The 15251-nt window shown below is 44.1% G+C and overlaps 1 protein-coding gene and 1 pseudogene across 4 annotated transcripts in view; one reads left to right on the top strand and one right to left on the bottom strand.

Annotated features, from left to right (window-relative positions):
* Positions 1-10911, bottom strand: part of TRAPPC8 (trafficking protein particle complex subunit 8) — a 110331-nt gene extending 99420 nt beyond the window's left edge. For all 4 annotated transcript variants that reach the window (XM_050768257.1, XM_050768259.1, XM_050768258.1 and 1 more), the window contains exons 1-2: positions 10266-10911; positions 3185-3379 (exon numbers count right to left, since the gene is read on the bottom strand). In XM_050768257.1, the coding sequence (XP_050624214.1) occupies positions 3185-3379; positions 10266-10422 (352 nt within the window). In that variant the 5' untranslated portion in view covers positions 10423-10911. The remainder of the gene's footprint in view (positions 1-3184; positions 3380-10265) is intronic.
* LOC126941653 (uncharacterized) lies at positions 4715-4803 on the top strand (annotated as a pseudogene).
* Positions 10912-15251: the final 4340 nt, after the last annotated feature.

Genomic DNA, 15251 nt, shown 5'->3' with positions numbered 1-15251 from the left:
CAGGAGGCTGAGTGGGATGACCCCTTGAGCTCAAGAGTTCAAGGTTACAGTGGGCTATGATCATACCACTGCATACCAGCCTTAGACAGGGTGATAGAGTAAGACTCTGTCTCTTAAAAATAAGAAAAAATAAATAAATAAATAAATAAATAAAAGAAATAAATAAGAGAAAAAGATACTTTTGTTTTTTAAATATGATAGGTAACCCCTCTCTGTGCCCCTTCAGCACTTTTGGCATACCAGATATGCCACAGCTCTATTACAATGCATTGTGATATTAATATATGATAAATTAGACCATACTATAATTACTGGCTAACGTTTGTCTCCCTACCAGATTATAAACTTTCAAGCATGTCTTGTTCATCTCTGTATCTCAATACAAAGCATACAGCAGAAATCAATAAATATTTGTTGCAAGGCTAACAAAATTGTTAAGATCCTGCAAAACAAGGCCGGGCGCGGTGGCTCAAGCCTGTAATCCCAGCACTTTGGGAGGCCGAGACGGGCGGATCACGAGGTCAGGAGATCGAGACCATCCTGGCTAACACGGTGAAACCCCGTCTCTACTAAAAAATACAAAAAACTAGCCGGGCGAGGTGGCGGGCGCCTGTAGTCCCAGCTACTCGGGAGGCTGAGGCAGGAGAATGGCGTAAACCCGGGAGGCGGAGCTTGCAGTGAGCTGAGATCGCGCCACTGCACTCCAGCCTGGGTGACAGAGCCAGACTCCGTCTCAAAAAAAAAAAAAAAAAGATCCTGCAAAACAGAATCACATATAAAGGTCTAGGGTAGGCCTTAAGAAAGAATCCAGCCAGGCCAGGAGTGGTGGCTCATGCCTGTAATCCCAGCACTTCAGGAGGCTTAGGCAAGTGGATCACTTGAGGTCAGGAGTTTGAAACCAGCCTGACCAACATGGTGAAACCCCATCACGTCTAAAAATACAAAAAATTAGCCAGGCGTGGTGGTGGGCACCTGTAATCCCAGCTACTTGGGAGGCTGAGGCAGGAGAATCGCTTGAATCTGGGAGGTGGAGGTTTCAGTGAGCCAAGATCACGCCACCATACTCCAGCCTGGGCGATAGAGTGAGACGCTGTCTCAAAAAAAGAAAAAAAAGAATCCAGCCAACCTCCCGTTTTCAGAGATGGAAACAGAGTCTCAGAAACACTAAGTGACTTGTCTGGGCATGGTGGTTCATGCCTGTAATCCCAACACTTTGAGAGGCCAGGGTGAGAGGATCATTTGAACATAGCGAGACCCCGTCTCTACAAAAAAAATTTAAAAGTAGCCAAGCATGGTGGTGTACAGCTGGAGTCCTAGTTACTTGGGAGGCAGAGGTGAAAAGATTGCATAAGTCCAGGAGTTCAAGGCTGCAATGAACAATGATTACACCACTATACTCCAGCCTGTGTGAGAGACTTTGTCTCTTTTAAAAAAACATGTTAGCCTGGCATAGTTGGTAGGCTGAGGTGAGAGGATCACCTGAGCCCAGGGAGGTCAAGGCTACAGTGAACTGTGATAGCACCACTGCACTCCAGCCTGGGCAACAGAGTGAGACCCTGTCTCAAAACATACTAAAAATAAAAATAAAAGGAAACACTAAGTGACTTATTCAAGTTATCTAACTAACTAATGACTATGGTAGTATAAAAAATCGGACACTCTGGCATTTGATTCATTGCCTTTCACACTACAACACTGATGAGAGAAAAATAACAGTTCAAATTCTATTCTTTTTTCCAAGAAATACCCAGATTTTTGCTTCATATTGAAAACATATGGTAGGACCTGTCCAACTATATACTATATCCTGAAATTCAGATTTTTTTGACTGGTAAAGATAACCATAATATTCTCAACTTAAAATTATCAAGTTGACTTATCTTGCTGGAATTAAAACTAAAGGCAAAGAAAGAAGAAAAAAATACAGAACATTTAACAAAATAATTCTACAAATATTTTTAACTATACAAGGGAAAACAACTAACTTGGTGACTTAAAATATGTCCATTTCAAATTCTGCGCATATGTTTAGGAAAAAGTTTTTTTTTTTTTTTTTTTTTTTTTTTTTTAAAAAGCAGAGTCTCGCTCTATTGCCCAGGCTGGAGTGCCATGGTGCTATCTTGGCTCACTGCAACCTCTGCCTCCTGGGTTCAAGTGATTCTCCTGCCTTGGCCTCCTGAGTAGCTGGGATTACAGGCACCTACCACCACACCCAGCTAATTTTTGTATTTTTAGTAGAGGCAGGGTTTCACTATGTTGGCCAGGCTGGTCTTGAACTCCCAACCTCAAGTGATCCGCCTGCCTTGGCCTCCCAAAGTGCTGGGATTACAGGCATAAGCCACCACACCTGACTGCTTAGGAAAATCTTTAAATATGATATTAGGAAGTATTAAAGTATTAGATTATAAATTATCCTGGCCTAAAAAGATTATTTTATTAGACTGCTGAAATATGCCAATTTGATGATGTACTTTGAGTATTTTCCCTCTAAAATATCTACCCCATGTCAATTAAGACTTTTTAATATTGGAAAACAGTTAAACCAAATACTACTAACTCACTTCACATATTAATATATAATTTCAGGCTGGGAACAGTGGCTCACACCTGTAATCCCAGCACTTGGGAAGCTAAGCAGGAGGATCACTTGAGGTCAGCAGTTCAAGACCGGCCTGGGGAACATAGTGAGACCCCCCCCCTCCAATCTCTATAAACATTTAATTAAAAAAATAAAATACATGTGTGTATATATATGATTTTACCTACCAATCTTGTTATGAAAACATTTACCATTCAAGTTAAAGACGTACTCACAAAACATTACATATTTACACATATTTTATAAACATTTCCTCCACTTAACACCAAGCAAGATAAAAATACAATAAACTTAATGCTCTTTATTTAATTATAGTATTACTTATGTCACAGAAGAATTTTTTTAATTTACTGTTAGTTCTTTCATTCAACAAACATTTATTATGTATATGTTCTAGATACTACTTTAGGTTCTGGAATAAAATAAATAGGCAAAGTTCCTAGGACTGTTTTCAACATTGTATTCTCAGCCTCTAGCACTTACTAAGCTCTTAAATATATGTTGATGATCTCCCAAGTCACAGAATCGCTTTTTCTAACAAAAGGAAATTTCACTCAAAAAATAACAATCAACTTTGTTACATACCACTGATGTTAAGGTCATAATCTCCTGCTGTAATCACATTAGCTACTAATCCTTCTGCAGGTTGACTGCCAGAAACAACATCATTCAAAAGCTTCCGGATGGCTCCAGGCTGAGGTGGCTGGGTGACAATGTTGCTTACTGCTATCTTCAAATTTTTAATTACATGAAGTTGATTATTAGGATCTCTCATATGAACTTTAAAGAAAAAAAGAAAAAAACTTGAAATTAATTCTATACAATGCATAATAACCCAAAATTGGGCTAATGGTTTACAAACAAAAAGGATGTACAAAGCAGAAGCCAGGAATTCCAAGTGGAACATTCTTCCAGAAATATAAATGGTTGACAACATTCCCTCATATACCAAAAGGGCTAGCTAGACAGTTTATTAACCGCAGGATTCCTTCCCCTCTCACCACTGCTCAGCTTTCCTACCATAGGTCCTTTCCTTTCCTACTATGTTTGGAGTCGCCAGAAACCAACCACTTTCCAGACCACTTGTCTAATTCTCACCTCACACTAAAGCTGGTCCAAGGCAGCATAAGACCTGTGGTATTAACACTAAAAGCAGTAAAAGGAAAAAGAAAGGGGAGTTAAATGTTGCACTTAGGTTTCCTTCTGCTTTCCCTAGTCAGCCTGCATTCTTAGCCTCTTTTTCACTCTCATAAAAATCAATGGCCACTCCAGTGCACGATGCTGTGGTGGAGGCTGTGCATGTGCAGGGGCAAGAGATATGTAGAAACTCTCTGTACTTTCAGCTCAAATTTGTCATTCATCTAAAACTGTTAAAAAATAGAGTCTACTTAAAAAAAACTCTGGCCAGGTGCGGTGGCTCATGCCTATAATCACCAGCACTTTGGGAGGCCGAGACAGATAGCTTGAAGTCAGGAGATGGAGACCGGCCTAGCCAACATGACAAAACCCTGTCTCTACTAAAAATACAAAAAATTAGCTGGGTATGGTGGTGGTAGCCTGTAATCCCAGCTACTCAGGAGGCTGAGGCAGGAGAATTGCTTGAACCCGGGAGGCGGAGGTTGCAGTGAGCCAAGACTGCACCACTGCACCGTAGCTTGGGTGACAGAGACTCGGTCTCAAAAACAAAAAACTGTCCAGATCCCTTTTACCACCCTAATACACCTAATCGCACCATTGCACTCCAGCCTGGGTGACAGAGCAAGACTCCGTCTTAAAAAAAAAAAAAAAAAAAAAGGAAAGAAATTTAAGGCCAGTCGCAGTGTCTTGTGCCTGTAATCAGAGCACTTTGGGAGCTCAAAATGGGTAAATGGCTTGAGTCCAGGAGTTTGAGACCAGCTGGGCAACATGGCAAAACCTCATTTCTACAAAAACTACAAAAATTAGCCAGGTGTGGTTGGTGGTACACACCTGTAACCCCCGCTACTGGGGAGGCTGATGTGGGAGGATCTTTTGAGCCCAGAAGGTTGAGGCTGTAGTGAGCCAAGGAGTTTGAGACCAGCCTGGGCAACAGAGTGAGACTCTGTCTCAGAAAAAATTAAAAATTAAAAAAACTGCTCACTTGAGCAGTACATATACTAAAATTGGAATGATACAGAGAAGATTAGCATAGCTCCTGCACAAGGATCACACAATGTTTTTCTTTTCAAGAATTCAAAAAGAAAAGAAAAAGAAAGAAATTTAAGAAAACTGGAGATATTAAATAGCCTTCAAAAGTTATATCCTAGTCTACTTTTTTTCTGTTTTTTTGAGACACAGTCTCGTTCTGTCGCCCAGGCTGGAGTGCAGGGGCAAAATCTTGGCTCACTGCAACCTTTGCCTCTAGAGTTCAAGTGATTCTCCTGCCTCAGCCTCCCGAGCAGCTGGGACTACAAGCGCCCACCACACCAGGCTAATTTTTGTATTTTCAGTAGAGATGGGGTTTCGCCACGTTGGCCATGCTGGTCTTGCTGGTCTCAAACTCCTGACCTCAGGTGATCATCCACCTCAGCTTCCCAAAGTGCTGAGATTACAGGCCTAAGACACTGCACCTGGCCTACTTTTTAATCCCTTTAATAACCTTAATTTCAAAATAAAATAATGTATAACCCACATACTTCCAAGTTAGTGTTTAAGTGACATTTTCTTAAAACTTATAGAACATCTAAATGATATACTGCAACACTGTTTAGAACTATCAAAGAACTATCACTAAGCAAAAACAATAAAGCCGAATTTTAATTTTTTGTTGTTTTTTGCTTGATTAATACCACGACTCTTTGAAACATGGCCAGTGGAAATTCTTCGAGTGTTAGGATCTCAAAGTTTGTGTCAAATAATGACTACGTTAAGTCTCAAACATACATCAAGCATAACAATTACAGAAAATACATATAATAAATTTAATTATATATTTTAATTTAATTTTAACATAATTTAATACTCTTCAAGTTTTAAAATGTCTCTAAGGAACCCAAAATGGCTCTCCATTGTGTAATACATCAAAAGTCTAAACTGTATTTTGAAGGCACTACACATAAATAGTACTCAAATCTCTTTTATCAACCCTCTCAAATCTCTTCTATCAACCCTCTCTTCAGTATAGCTTTAAACCATGTGTTTTCTACTAAAATCTAAAAACAAGTCTCCTGACAATACTTGGCACTGTACTTGATATCTCCGTAGTCAAGGCAAAGTTTTACCCTAAGTAAAGGCATACCTACAGGCCAGAAATTGAGTCTTCTTACTTGTTTTCTCCCTCTAAGGAAACGTTAGCTTGTTTTAGTCAGTTGTATTCTTAAATTACATTGCCTGAAATGATATTTTCATGCCTCACTTCCTAAAGAAAAGCTGTTGCCTGGTTTGGTGGCTCATGCCTGTAATCCCAGCACTTTGGGAGGCCGAGGCGGGCAGATCACGAGGTCAAGAGATAGAGACAATCCTGGCCAAAATGGTGAAACCCCATCTCTACCAAAAATCCAAAAATTAGCTGAGCATGATGGTGCGAGCCTGTAGTCCCAGCTACTAGGGAGGCTGAGGCAGGAGAGAAACCGGGAAGCGGAGGCTGCAGTGAGCCAAGATCTCCCCACTGCACTCCAGCCCAGTGACAGAACGAGACTCCGTCGCAAAAAAAAAAAAAGACTGTCTTTGAAAAATCCCCACATCGGCCGGGCGCGGTGGCTCAAGCCTGTAATCCCAGCACTTTGAGAGGCCGAGACGGGCGGATCACGAGGTCAGGAGATCGAGACCATCCTGGCTAACATGGTGAAACCCCGTCTCTACTAAAAAATGCAAAAAACTAGCCGGGCGAGGTGGCGGGCACCTGTAGTCCCAGCTACTTGGGAGGCTGAGGCAGGAGAATGGCATAAACCCAGGAGGCGGAGCTTGCAGTGAGCTGAGATCTGGCCACTGCACTCCAGCCTGGGCGACAGAGCGAGACTCCGTCTCAAAAAAAAAAAGAAAAATCCCCACACTTGAGACAAAAAGCAGCCTGTTCTGGATGGCAAAGAATTCTAAAATGTATTTACCAGCAAAAAACTAAAACCAAGAAAAATTAAGTCCTTTTTGCCAAATTTCTAATGCTACCACTATAGTCCATGATCATCTTGAAACGTAAAACTTGCATCTACTTATATCTACCCTTACAAACCACACAACTCACTTATCTCCAAAACTCTCAACTCATTAGTGTCCAAATGTTTCAGACCCTCAAGAATCTACTCACACTTACCATCAGATACAAAATCTCAAATCCCTTTCCTAGAATTCAAGCGCCTCCCTTTATCTAAGCATCCTCTCTTACTACTGTGTACCCCAGTAAGGAGAGTTTCCTCCCTGTTCCCCAACCATTCAGTCATAATTTAGACCTTCTGTCCGTAGCATTCTAACTTCATACCACTCCTTCATAGGGAATGACTGCCCTCTTGCTTTCTACCAACTGTCTACCTATCCACTAACGTCCAAGTCATTATACTCCTTCACTAGGCCGGGCGCAGTGGTTTGAGATGAGCCTGGGCAACACAGAGAAACCCCATCTCTACAAAAAATTTAAAAATTAGCCAGGCGGCACATGCCTGTAATCCCAGCTACTCAGGAGGCTGAGGCAGGAGAATCTCTTGAACCCGGGAGGCAGCGGTTGCAGTGAGCCGAGATTGTGCCATTGCCCTCCAGCCTGGGCAGCAGGAGCGAAACTCTGTCTCAAAAAAAAAAAATTAGCCAGGCATGATGGCATGATGTGCCTGTAGTCCTAGCTACTTGGGAGATTGAGACAAGAGGATAGCTAGAACCTGGGAGGCTGAGACGCAGTGAGTGAGTGAGCTGCGGTGGTACAATTGCACTCCAGCCCTCCCAGCCTGGGTAACAGAGCACGACCTTGTCTCAAAACAAAAAACAAACAAAAAAAAACTCCTTCCCTAATCTTCCCCAGTTTCCTGAAGGAAATCAGAAGTGTACTGACAATGAGCCTGTCCAATACAGTAGGTACCAGCTGCAGCTGCATATGGCTAATGAGTACCTGAAATGTGTCTAGTACAAATTGAGATGTTAAGCATAAAAGGCACACCAAATTTCAAAGACCAAGCAATAAGAAAGAATGTAAAATATCTCATGAATATTTTTCACATTGATTATACATTGAAATAGTAACATTTTGGAAATACTGAGTTTAATTTCCTCCGGGCACGATGGCTCACGCCTGTAATCACAGCACTTTGGGAGGCCGAGGTGGGCGGATCACGAGGTCAGGAGTTCGAGACCAGCCTGGCCAACATGGTGAAACCCCATCTCTACTAAAAATACAAAAATAAGCTGTGGGCGCCTGTAATCCCAGCTACTCGGGAGGCTGAGGCAGGAAAATTGCTTAAACCCGGGAGGCAGAGGTTGCAGTGAGTCGAGATTGTGCCACTGCACTCCAGCCTGGGCGACAGGGCAAGACTCCATCTCCAAAAGAAAAAGAAAAAAAAAACTAATTTCACTTGTTTCTTTTTACTTTTTTAACGTAGCTACTAAAATTTTTTTGTTTTTGTTTTTGAGATGGGGTCTCACTCTGTGCTAGGCTAGAGTGCAGTGGCGCCATCTCGGCTCACTGCAACCTCCAAGTCCCAGGTTCAAGTGATTCTCCTGCCTCAGCCTCTCTGAGTAGCTGGGACTACAGGCGCCCACCACCATGCCCAGCTAATTTTTCTATTTTTAGCAGAGACGGGGTTTCACCATGTTAACCAGGATGGTCTCCATCTCTTGACCTCATGACGCACCTGCCTCGACCTCCCAGAGTGCTGGGATTACAGGCGTGAGCCACTGCGCCCGGCCAAAAATTTTTAATTATACTTGTGACTCACATTATATTTCAATTAGACATCACTGCTCTATGGTGTAAATACGTAATTCTAAACATTGTCAGGAGATAAGATGATTAAGAACACAATGTCTTGAGTCACACTGCCTGCCTGTTTCAAATCTTTCCCTGATGCAAAACTGTGAACAAATTAACACTTCCATGCTTGAAGGTCCTCAAATTTAAAATTGCAATAACACAGGATTCAATGAGGACTAAAAAAGTTACACGAAACAAGTATCAAGTATTAGCATTATTATTACTTATTAACAAAGTAGGAAAGAGTATATATATAAAAGTCAAACTAGCTCAAGTGTTTGTGGTTTTTTTTAGGAATTCAAGGCCAGGCGCGGTGCCTCACGCCTGTAATCCCAGCACTTTGGGAGGCTGAGGCGGGCAGATCACCTGAGATCTGGAGTTTGAGACCAACCTGACCAACATGGAGAAACCCCGTTCTCTACTAAAAATACAAAAATTATCCGGGCGTGGTGGCACATTCCTGTAATCTCAGCTACTCAGAAAGCTGAGGCAGGAGAATCGCTTGAACCTGGGAGGCGGAGGTGGTGGTGAGCCGAGATCGCGCCATTGCACTCCAGCCTGGGCAACAAGAGCGAAACTCCGTCTCAAATAAATAAATAAATAAGCAAATAATAATTTAAAAAAAAATTAAAAACGTAGGGCATGTTGTTCTTGTTACGTCCAACATTGAAGGAACTGAGACTGATACAGGCTAAAGAAAATCCAAAAGTTTCCAAACTTTGTTTTTTTGAACGGCTCCCTCTCTCTGCTAAAAACAAAAGCTAATTTGTAATGGAATTATTCTCCCACAAAACACGGTAGCTCAAAAATACATGAATTTATGGTACAGCACTAATTTTTTTTGTGGATAAGTCATATTAAGCTAATAAACATCACAGTCGTTTGCCTGACACAGACTTATAATGAAACCCTTCAGTTCTCACCGACCTTAATAAAAAAAACTTTACTTGGACTTTGTTGTTTGCAAGATACTGGCTAAAACATGTTTGAAGCTTTACTACATTATTTTCTCCTAATAAAAAAAACCAAATCTGGAGAAAACGGGTAGCTCCTTAATACGTTCCTTAACAAGAGAAGACACTTCCATCCCTATAAGTATAGATAACTCCAAATATCTAGGTCAAATGAACCACAACTTGGGCTTGCTTCCTTTTCCTTCGGGCAAAAAGCTGTTCCAAGTTTTATTCGTCATATAATACTTTTAATTTTCTTGAGAGGTAAGCAAAATACCGTAGAGCTAAGAATATCTTAGTAAAACAGCTAAACGGTAGTTCAGACAGAGATGACCCTCAACGCTACAAGAACGTAACAACATCCAGAACTACTTTGAAAGTCCAGTTTAACATCCAAGGGAGGATGAGAGGTCTTCCTTACTCAGACCCTGTCGGTCTAAGAGGCAACATTTTCCTACCTTAGCTGCTTTGCAACTGCCTAATTCCTTCGCTATGGCCGTGGAGAACAGTATCAATGCCGTTCTCCTAGACTCACGTTTATCTTTGAACCAATTACTTAACGACCTAGGTTGTCGGAGGAAGAAAGAAAGTGCCCAGAAATACTGGAGCTTAGGACTGCGTTGTCTTGACAACCTCATGGTCCCTCCTCCGGCCGCCCCCGAAGCACCGCGGGGCCACAGTCCTAGACGCCACGGTACCGGCTCCGGTACGTAAACACTGCCCTTCTCTCCCCTGCCCGCCCGCAACTTCCTTCTCCCATCACGGCTTTGCGAGAGCCCACTGGAAAAGGGAGGATACCACATACCCTCGGAAGTGAGGCGGGAGAAGGGCTTAAGCAGCTCCGCGAAGCTGAGGTGATTGAGACGAGTGAGCCGCTCGGCTTCGTCGCTGCACAGCGCAGCGACACAGGGGACGAAGGAGTCCGGGATTAGCTCCTGCACTGATTGTACACACTGGGCCATCGCCGCGGCAGAGGCAGCGGCGGCGCCGGCCCTCCGGCCCACCCTGAGAGGTGATCCTGCGGCTGCAGCAGCTACCGCCGCCGCCCGCCGGCCTGGCCCGGCCGGGCGGGGCCCCGAACGCACTGGAGCCTAGAGACAAGTAGAAGGAACAGGCGCCGCCGCTTCGGTTTCTGGGGCACAATCCACTGAACCCCCCCTTCCTGTCACCGCCGATCCTCAGCGCTCGTCTCCGCGTGCTCGCATTCCACCCCGATAGGTGGAGACGCCGGGAGTCACCACTTAGTCCTTCGGACGGCAAAACCTTGGTCACTGCCCGGCCGGAACCGCCATGTTGAGGCCGAACGCTGACCAACCGGCAGTACTACTCCCAGCTGCCCCCGCGCGCATCCCTCACGTGACTGTTAAAGGAGACAGTAGGGGCAAGGGAAGAGAGCTGAGAAGAGGGAAGTGGAGAGCGACGGAGGCCGGTTGGGAGGCTGGAGCCGGAAGTGCTGTGACGGAAGCTCCCCCACCCACTGGGCGGGGCGGGGCTACAAGTGCGGTGGGCGGGGCCGGGGGCAGAGGGAGGTGGGCGACTCTAGGCCAGGTTCTCTAGTTCGCCCTTGGCGGAGCGGAGCTGAGAGCGACTTGCTAGCGGCCCGCGGAACTTCGGGACGGGTGCTATCGCAGTGATGGAGGCGCACGCTCGTTTTCCACGCAGGCCCGGCCTTTTTGACGTCCCTAAGGCTCTCTCGCTGGCTGTTGTGGGCAACCGATGCGGTTGGTCACGCTGCTTCCTACGCTCGCCGGCGGAGCAGTGAGTTGCACCTGCTCGGGGAGAGGGTGTGGATCTCTCGGAAGTGCTTGGGGTTTCCCTGAAGCGGACCTGAACAGACCGTGTATCCTTTAAATACAGCCATGCTTTTAGAAACGGACTGTCACTTTATGTGGACTTAACCATTGAACAGAATGTGTGCTGTTGTGAGTGCTGCAATTCACTAGCGTGTAATTGCGTTACTGCATTTTTGTTGGTCGCAGGGAAAGGGTGTGCCTGCAGATGACTGCGTGGTTCGTCCTCAGCCTCTTCCTTTTTGCACTCTGCTAGGATCTTTGCTTACTGGTGGTGGAGGTAGGGGAAGCCAGTATTTTTATGTACTGTGTACTGTCCGGAACCAGCTTTCATTCCTAACTTTTCAAACATTGTTTTAAAGGGGGGAGGGGGCGGAGAGGTCAATGGTGTGTGCCTTGTAAGTAAAAGTGAATGAAAAGAATTTTACTAATGTGTCACTCAATTGTTTTGAGTTCCTTCTGTATTACATGCCAAAAAGATAAGGCAGGGAAAAATGTATCATTCTGTCATGATTTTATGGTGCTTTAATTAAAGGAGTCTTCCCCAATGTCAATGTCTCAAAATTTTTCGACTTCTTGACACCCTCGGGTTTTTAACTATGGTAATAATTTATGACAAGTAAGATGTAGGCTTCTCATGTAAGTTGATAAATGGGAGGTAGGAAGGCACAGTAGGACATATTGATGGCATGCATTGGCTACAGATTAATTTCTAAGAGTGTCCATCACTTTAGGAGATTTATTTGCCAAAGTTAAGGACGATCCCGGGAAACAGGTCTATGCCTTTCTTCGAAGATGATTTTGAGGGCTCCAAATTTTTTTTTTTTTTTTTTTTTTTTTTGAGACGGAGTCTCCCTCTGTCGCCCAGGCTGGAGTGCAGTGGCCGGATCTCACCTCACTGCAAGCTCCGCATCCCAGGTTTACGCCATTCTCCTGCCTCAGCCTCCCGAGTAGCTGGGACTACAGGCGCCCACCACCTCGTCCGGCTAGTTTTTTGTTTTTTTTTAGTAGAGACGGGGTTTCACCGTGTTAGCCAGGATGGTCTCGATCTCCTGATCTCGTGATCCGCCCGTCTCGGCCTCCCAAAGTGCTGGGATTACAGGCTTGAGCCACCGCGCCCGGCCGAGGGCTCCAAATTTAAAGGGGAATGGGCGGGATATTGAGAAGCACACAGTTTTCGTGTAAGCGGGGGCGGGGGGGGTTAGGAGAAAATAGTAATTCTTGCCTTTGTCTGACTCAGTGAACCTGCATTTTTTACATAAGATGACATAAAAGGGGCAGAGGAAAAATGTGGGAATCTGCATTTTTCATAACAGACAATATTGGGTAGGGGAACAATCAGATGTGCATTTGTGTCTGGTGGGCTGGGATGACCACCTGTAAAGATAAGCTATCAATTTGCATTGCCATGAAGTTTTAACAGCACACTAAGGATTTCCTTATGGGCAAAATATGGGGGAGAGCTTTTCATCTTGCAGCCATCTTATTTAGGAACCAAAAGGGGGAGGCAGATTTGCGTGACCAGTCCCAGCTTGACTTTTCCCTTTGGCTAAATCAGTTTGGGGTCCCAAAATTTAATTTCCTTTTGCAAGAGATAACATCTGCTAGTTAAGGGTCTGGAAATTCATTTCCTTGAAACTATCTATGTCTGGAAATTATATTAAATCCCTAGGGGTACACACAATCCCTTTTCAATGCTTCTGATACACTTCCTTACCCTTTATAATGTGAGAATCTCGTATAATTTAGTGTGACTCAGGTTGTAAGATTACATTTTTTATAACAGGACTCCTAAATGCAAACATACTATTTATCCTAGTACTCTAAAAAGTTTCAAAGGCCATTTGTTTTTATGCTGAAAGTAAAAACAGCTGAATTAGACTGTTTGAAAAGGAATTTCAATGGTAATTTAGCCAAAATAGATTTTTCTGAGATATAATTCACATGCCATAAAATTTACCCCTTCAAATAAGTGTACAATTCAGTGGTTTTCAGTTTATTCCAAAAGTTGTGCGACCATTACTACTATCTAATTCCAGAACATGTTCATCCCAAAAAGAAGCCTGGTACAGGCTTTTATCATTCTGCACCCTGCCACGCCCTCCAACCCCTGGCAATCACTAATCTACTTTCTGTCTATGTAGATTTACCTATTCTGGACATTTCATATAAGTGAAATTGTATAATATTTGGCCTCTGTACACATATTACTACACTTAGCAATATGTTACGTGAATCATTACTTCACTCCTTTTTATGGCTGAGCCTAAATGGGTTTTTGTCTTATGCATTGACTTTGCAGGGTTTTTTTGGGTTTTTTGTTTGTTTGTTTTTTAATATGTAGAGATGAGGGCTCACTGTATTGCCCAGGCTGGCCTCAAAATCTGGGCTCTAGTGATCCTTCTGCCTCAGCCTCCCAAAATGGTGGGATTGCTGGTATGAGCCACGGCACCCAGACTCACTTCACAATCTAATACCACACCCATACACAGTGTTTCCAGTGAGTAACTTCACTGTGTAAATCTACTTCTTTCATAATCTATCCTGGTCTCTTCTTTCTTTTGGCAAGGTACTGTTTGAACTGTGGAAACACCTTAAAGTCTCGATGATACTGAGGACTAAACTCTGACTTTTTTTCCCCTCTTCCCCGAATTCCTATCTAAGTGGCCTGTGGAGTCACACTCTACAAACCATAAAATGTTATCAAATTGGCCGGGCGCAGTGGCTCACGCCTGTAATCCCAGCACTTCGGGAGGCTGAGGCAGGTGGATTGCGAGGTCAGGACTTCGAGACCAGTCTGGCCAACGTAGTGAAACCCGTCTCTACTAAAAATACACAAAAAATTAGCCAGGTGTGGTGATGTGCGCCTGTAATCCCAGCTACTCAGGAGGCTGAGACAGAAGAATCACGTGAACCCAGGAGGCAGAGTTTGCAGTGAGCCAAGATAGTGCCACTGCACACCAGCCTGGGTGACAGAACAAGACTCTGTCTCAAAAAAAAAAAAAGGGCCGGGCGCGGTGGCTCAAGCCTGTAATCCCAGCACTTTGGGAGGCCGAGACGGGCGGATCACGAGGTCGGGAGATCGAGACCATGCTGGCTAACACGGTGAAACCCCATCTCTACTAAAAAATACAAAAAAACTAGCTGGGCGTGGTGGTGGGCGCCTGTAGTCCCAGCTACTCGGGAGGCTGAGGCAGGAGAATGGTGTGAACCCGGGAGGCGGAGCTTGCAGTGAGCTGAGATCTGGCCACTGCACTCCAGCCTGGGTGACAGAGCAAGACTCCATCTCAAAAAAAAAAAAAAAAAAAAAAAGTTATCAGATGGGTTTTATGTAAACTTACATAAAATGGTTTACTTTCCAACTGGACTCTGGCATAACATCACATGACAAAGGAAATCAAAGTATTTTACCTCAAAATATTTCTTTGCTGTATTTTGAAATGTCCCTGCAAAGCCATTTTGTGGGGAGAGAGGTAATTGCATCTGTTAAGCATCTCTGTTGGCTGGGTGCAGTGTCTGACACCTGCAATCCCAGCACTTTGGGAGGCCAAGGCGCGTGGATCACCTGAGGTCAGGAGTTTGAGACCAACCTGGCCAACATGGTGAAACCCCATCTCTACTAAAAAGTTAGCCAGGCATAGTGGTAGGCACCCGTAATCCCAGCTACTCAGGAGGCTGAGGCAGGAGAATCGCTTGAACCCAGGAGGCAGAGGTTGCAGTGAGCCGAGATTGTGCCATGGCACTCCAGCCTGGGCAAGAGCAAAATACTCCATCTCAAAAAAAAAAAAAAGAATCTCTATTAACATAACTGGGTGTCTTCCCCCTTCCAGGCCCTCCCAATTCTGAAGAGATTAACTGAGAGTCTAGCCCCTTTTACAGGTCAGAATAGGAAACATTTGCCATCTATTGTCTCTAAGGATGGCCACCTAGGAGACTTCATCTACATAATAAGAACCTTAGTGTCTACCACCCCTTATCTTAATCCAGGCATTCCTTTATGT

The sequence above is a fragment of the Macaca thibetana genome, chromosome 18 (genome assembly GCF_024542745.1).
Source record: "Macaca thibetana thibetana isolate TM-01 chromosome 18, ASM2454274v1, whole genome shotgun sequence".
Classification (NCBI taxonomy): Eukaryota; Metazoa; Chordata; class Mammalia; order Primates; family Cercopithecidae; genus Macaca; species Macaca thibetana.
The sequence above is the reverse complement of the archived record's forward strand: the minus strand, read 5'-3'. Positions and strand labels throughout refer to the sequence as shown.